At 42.2% G+C, this 5,348-nt stretch overlaps 1 protein-coding gene across 1 annotated transcript; it reads left to right on the top strand.

Annotated features, from left to right (window-relative positions):
* The first annotated feature begins 817 nt into the window (after positions 1–817).
* Positions 818–4,635, top strand: pcna (proliferating cell nuclear antigen). The gene is made up of 6 exons (XM_026188633.2): positions 818–1,889; positions 2,768–2,865; positions 2,955–3,022; positions 3,111–3,305; positions 3,862–3,985; positions 4,083–4,635. The coding sequence occupies exons 1-6, from the start codon at positions 1,669–1,671 to the stop codon at positions 4,157–4,159; spliced, it is 783 nt and encodes a 260-aa protein (XP_026044418.1). The 5' UTR covers positions 818–1,668; the 3' UTR covers positions 4,160–4,635.
* Positions 4,636–5,348: the final 713 nt, after the last annotated feature.

Below are 5,348 nucleotides of genomic sequence, written 5' to 3' on the forward strand. Positions count from 1 at the left end.
AATGTACTGCTCATTGCCCAGATTGTCCTGTATGTATAAAACAAAGTTGTTGTTTTTTTTCTTTAGATGAACAAGAACTTCCATCCATCCATTCACTTCCGCTTATCATTTTCAGGGTCGCGGGGGGCGCTGGAGCCTATCCCAGCTGTCATAGGGCGAGAGGCGGGGTACACCCTGGACAGGTCGCCAGTCTGTCGGTTGTTCAGTCTGACGTCACTAGCCGTATCTGGGTCTAAACTCTGCTGCAGGTCCATATATCAAACGATCACTGTGGCATTACTGAGAGTTGAAAAACTGTCTAAAGTCTTTCATCTTTAATAAAATGATCAGCGTTCTGCTCTACCAGGTGTAACATTGAGTTTAGCATCCAGGCATCCATGAAAACGGAATTTATGACATTTAACGGAGTTAGAAGTTAGCAGGGAGTTAGCTCGCTAGCTTCTATCTAAATACAATATAGCATGTCCTGATTGCGGGTTTTGGAAACAAATTAAAACGTACAGCTCTGTTATCACTTCCAGCATAAATGAAGACAGAAAACTAAACAGCAGTGATGTTTGTAGGGTTACTGAAGTTGGGCTAGCTGGTATATAATGATGTGCTATGTGACCGCTAGCGACACAGCTATGTTAGCATAATATAAACAAGCTAACTTTTTTTTCCACTCGATAAAAGTTAACGTGAGTGTTCTCGGTGGTCAGAAACAAATGTAATCGCATGGCAGGATGCTGTAAAAGGACCAAACTTCAGCCGGGAGAACAACTGAGATAATCCATCCACAATACGAGGTTAGTCGTTCATATACTGCTGCATGGGCTGAGCTGTAGTTACATCCTAAGGTTTTAAAAACTGAGCTTAAATAAATGATTAGTGGTAATAAAAGCTGAGGGAGGTCAACAGGGATCACTGACTGTTTAGGAGCTTTTTGAGATCAAATAGAAGAAAATACATAACATTAAACATGTTAACAACACAAAAGCCATATTACTACTTTAGACCCGGAAGTAGGATTCGTCGCGTCATCACTGAACACCCGGGACAGACAACCATTCACACCTAGTGGCAATTTGGATTATCCAATTAACCTATCCCCACAAGCTGCATGTCTTTGGACGGTGGGAGGAAGCCGGAGTACCCGGAGGGAACAAGAACTTTTATGGTATTTATTCATGTATTTCTTAATTACTTTGGTGTTGTATGAATGGCTATGGGAAAGGTCTTTATCGGTACTAAAAGCCTGTAAAACGTCTGAAAAAAATTCCAAAACGTGATGCCCACATTTTCCAAAATTGTCCAGTGGGCCAGATTTGAGTTTTTGCTAGGTCGATTCTGGCCCCCGTGCCCTATGTTTGACACCCCTGCTGTACAGTTTTGTATAATATTCTGTATAATTTGTCCAGGTTACAAAATTGTCCTCTCCAACATGGCTGAAATAATCGCCCACTCTTTTAAGCGGTTGTGGCGTCGACAAGGAAACGGAAATGACGCAATCGCGCCCCCGAATCATTAAAACTGGCTGTTAGCGCGCGCTTCCAGCTTAAACTCCTCTGTACCGTGAAAGTGGTAATCACGTGCCGTGTCTGTGCTCGCCAGCAACACAAAACCTGAGCTCTCAGAGAAGCCTTTCTCATCTTTTCATCTGCGCAGACATAAAACTCCACAGCAACCATGTTCGAGGCTCGCCTGGTCCAGGGCTCCATCCTGAAGAAGGTGCTGGAGGCTCTGAAGGATCTGATCACAGAAGCCTGCTGGGACGTCAGCTCGTCCGGCATCTCCCTGCAGAGCATGGACTCCTCTCACGTCTCACTGGTGCAGCTCACTCTGCGGCACGATGGCTTCGACTCGTACCGCTGCGATAGGAACCTCGCCATGGGAGTCAACCTGAGCAGGTGGAGCACATATACCAAACATAAAAAATAGAGCTTATAGGTAGAAAATACTGTCTTAACACCGTTTGATGCCAGCCCGTTGCTGGTTCTTGATGGGGCTTAGCTAAGAGGAGTTTCTGCTGACTAATGTCCCCAGGTTGACAGGTTGAGTTGTCAAAGTTTATCGAGTCTAATAACACGAAAAAAAATGGCTGCTTGGTTTGTGACGCGGTCACTATTTTTGAGTCTCACGATCGCTTTTAGCCCCTTTTAAGCGCACTTTATTACATCTTAATGCAGCTTCTGATGCTGACAAAGAACAAGGCCATCTTGGCGGAGTTGCCCGGGCATGTCTGCCTCCTGAACTTAGTTAACTCTTTAGTGACCGCTCTGAAATGGCGCGCTTTGTATATTAGATGTTGTTAAGGGGGCAAAAACATTTTAAAGTTTAAATTACGATTGGAGCAGTTTGAGAGAGTTCCGCTGCTTTGTGATTGCGCGGTGACAGCGTTTTAGCGCCAAACTGTGCGCCGGGATAGTTGGCGGGAATTGTTGTTGAACCCGGGAAATACCACTTCCGTTCCTACGTCACTGCCTGTTTAGTTGTTTACAACGCTTTTTAATCGGCAAATTAGACTGTTAGTAATATTTATTTTAAACTGTTTTATTGTTTAGCCTGTTGTCGCTGCAGGTCCTTCTTTTAAAAAGAGAACAGACTGAATGATATTTTTATTTAACTACTGACTACTTGTTGAAATTTTCAATTATATTTTGCGGAAAGGATTTGATTTATTGTGTGAATGACGTGGTTATATTAGTTATTTATTTAGTTTTGTTGTGTTTTATAATGCAGCGAGACTAAAGTTTACTGATTTATTTTTTTTACCTCTCTTATCCAGTATGTCAAAAATCTTGAAGTGTGCCGGAAATGAGGACATCATCACCCTCAGAGCAGAAGACAATGCAGACACGCTCGCCCTCGTCTTTGAGACTCTCAGTAAGTTTGAATTCTATGTTTATTCAGTAACATCAGTCTGACTGGTGGTGTCACGGTGGTGTATTTACCGCTTCTCTTCAATCTTGCAGACCAGGAGAAGGTGTCAGATTATGAGATGAAACTGATGGACCTGGATGTGGAGCAGCTTGGTATTCCGGTAAGTCAGCTGTTACATCCTCAATTTGTATACGGCAGGGTTTTCCTCACACGGTTGCTAACCTTTCCATGTCTGTTGGTCCCTCCAGGAGCAGGAGTACAGCTGTGTGGTGAAGATGCCCTCCGGGGAGTTCGCTCGCATCTGCCGTGACCTTTCACAGATCGGCGACGCCGTCATGATCTCCTGCGCCAAGGATGGAGTCAAGTTCTCCGCCTCAGGCGAGCTGGGCACAGGAAACATCAAGCTGTCCCAGACCAGCAATGTGGACAAAGAGGACGAGGCTGTGAGTATGAGAGCTCAGCATGTTTTGGCAGACATGGGCAAGACAATTGCATAAAATTTACATGTGAAATAATTAAAATGTGATGGTTTAAATATGCATTTTGTGCTCCGTTTTAACTGGCTCCTGGTGTAATGTGCTATTACTGCCAGAAGGTGGCAGTAATGCACTCACAAGCTGTTCAACAGTAAAAACGCAATAAAATAAAAAGAGAGAAATACTGACCTATGACTGGATCAGTTTAAGTTTCTACCAAGAAGTGACTTTTGCTGTTTGTACAGAGTACAGGTGGAGGTTGAAAGCTCTGCAGATGTTTCAGTGTCATGAATTCATGACTGTTTATTTAAAGGCATCAATTAGTTACCAGCAGATTTAAGACCAACTTTTTTTTTTTTAAATTTAAATAAATCAAGTATTCTTAAATATTTGTTGCCATCTTAATGCTGAGACAGCAATTAAGGCCTTTACTTTAGAGCTTCTTATTTACTCTATGAGCTGGTGATCTGAGTGAGTGTGGCAGCACCTGTTAAGTTCTTGGCTCTTCCCTTCCTGTGTTTAGGTTACAATTGAGATGAATGAACCCGTCCAGCTGATCTTTGCCCTCAACTACCTGAACTTCTTCACCAAGGCCACGCCACTCTCCAAGACCGTCACTCTCAGCATGTCCGCTGATATCCCCCTGGGTACGTGCATCTGCTCTTCCCTCAAATGACTGCAGGATTCTTCGTTTGGTGTGTCGTGGCCTAGACTTGACTGTTTGTTTTGTTTTTCTCCCTACAGTGGTGGAGTACAAGATTGCTGACATGGGGCACATCAAATACTACCTGGCACCGAAGATTGATGAGGAGGCTTCTTAAGGTGTTTCTAACAGACCAAAAAGGGAGAATAGAGAAAAGCGAGACGACTGCGACTTGTCCCGAGTGATTGAAGCACTGAAGTGATCTCATGGCGGTCGATCACTCTGCCCCGAGGTTTCTGATCTGCTGTCCGCGGTGGAAGGTCGGCCTTTTATAAGCAGCCAGCTGTCAGCTGTATGAATGGTGCCATCTGCGTGATGCAGTGAAGCCTCAGAGCACCCGGCTCTGGTCCAGACATCCCCAGTGTAAATGTCAGCACTTGCTCAATCTAAATTAGAGTCGCTCTCTATTTTTGCCCGTTTTTGGGAAAGCAGATTTAAAATGTCATATTTCCTTTTCGTTTTTCCTCCCTTTTTTTCTTTTGTAGATAACACATTTGTAAATACTTCCTGTGGTTCAGCACTGTCAGTCAAACGCAATGTTTTTGTATTCATGGATTCATTCCCAAATAAATAATTGAGGTTGTTTAAAAATAATTTTGTCTCGTTTTTCTGGACATGTGTGAATATTCTTTCTGTATTTATCACACTCCTTGCAGATCTCTAAGCTGTTATGCTCATTTGCACCAAGGTACAGACCTACACAGCTTTTTAAAAAAGTTTTTATCTTTTATGTTGAGCACATTGAGTTTAGGTGTAATCAAATGTAGGATCTAACACTGACACTAGCTGTAAAATGAAATGTTTCTTTTTTGCACCATCTGCAAACCACAGCGACGTGAAATTACGGCTCAAGAAAGGAATCAAATCTAAAAAAAAAAATCAAAGTTTTTGTGATTTGGAAACAAATAAACAAAAATCCTCTAAGTATTGTCATTCCTGTCTGTTGACTTGTTATAAATAGTTTTGTTTTTTTGTTTGTTTTTTTGAGAAACAGGTCATGTTCTCTATTTAAAAACAGGGTTTTGCTAAGAGTTAATAAGAATGAAAGCGATCCATCTGGCCTGTTCATCATCAGAATCATTAAGAAAAAAGTAAATAATGTCCTGTTTTTTTGGGGGGGGTTTTCTCTCACATTCACAAGCTAAGAAATGTAAATCAGTTCCGTCACTGCACAGTTTTTATCGGTTGTAAAAGAAAAGACCCAAGTTTGCATTTAAGGTTATAAAACTTGATCAGCAAACTCTTGTTATTTTTCCTAAAAACCTCCCCAAATCGTATTGATTCAATCTTCATTGAGTCAACATGAC

The sequence above is a fragment of the Astatotilapia calliptera genome, chromosome 12 (assembly GCF_964374335.1).
Source record: "Astatotilapia calliptera chromosome 12, fAstCal68.1, whole genome shotgun sequence".
Taxonomy (NCBI): Eukaryota; Metazoa; Chordata; class Actinopteri; order Cichliformes; family Cichlidae; genus Astatotilapia; species Astatotilapia calliptera.

Bases quoted from the DNA above. Each gene is read 5' to 3' on its own strand.
- pcna (XM_026188633.2), top strand. From the start codon at position 1,669: ATGTTCGAGGCTCGCCTGGTCCAGGGCTCCATCCTGAAGAAGGTGCTG. The intron at 1,890-2,767 runs GTGGAGCACATA...TCTCTTATCCAG, and splicing joins ATGGGAGTCAACCTGAGCAG to TATGTCAAAAATCTTGAAGT. The intron at 3,306-3,861 runs GTGAGTATGAGA...TCCTGTGTTTAG, and splicing joins TGGACAAAGAGGACGAGGCT to GTTACAATTGAGATGAATGA.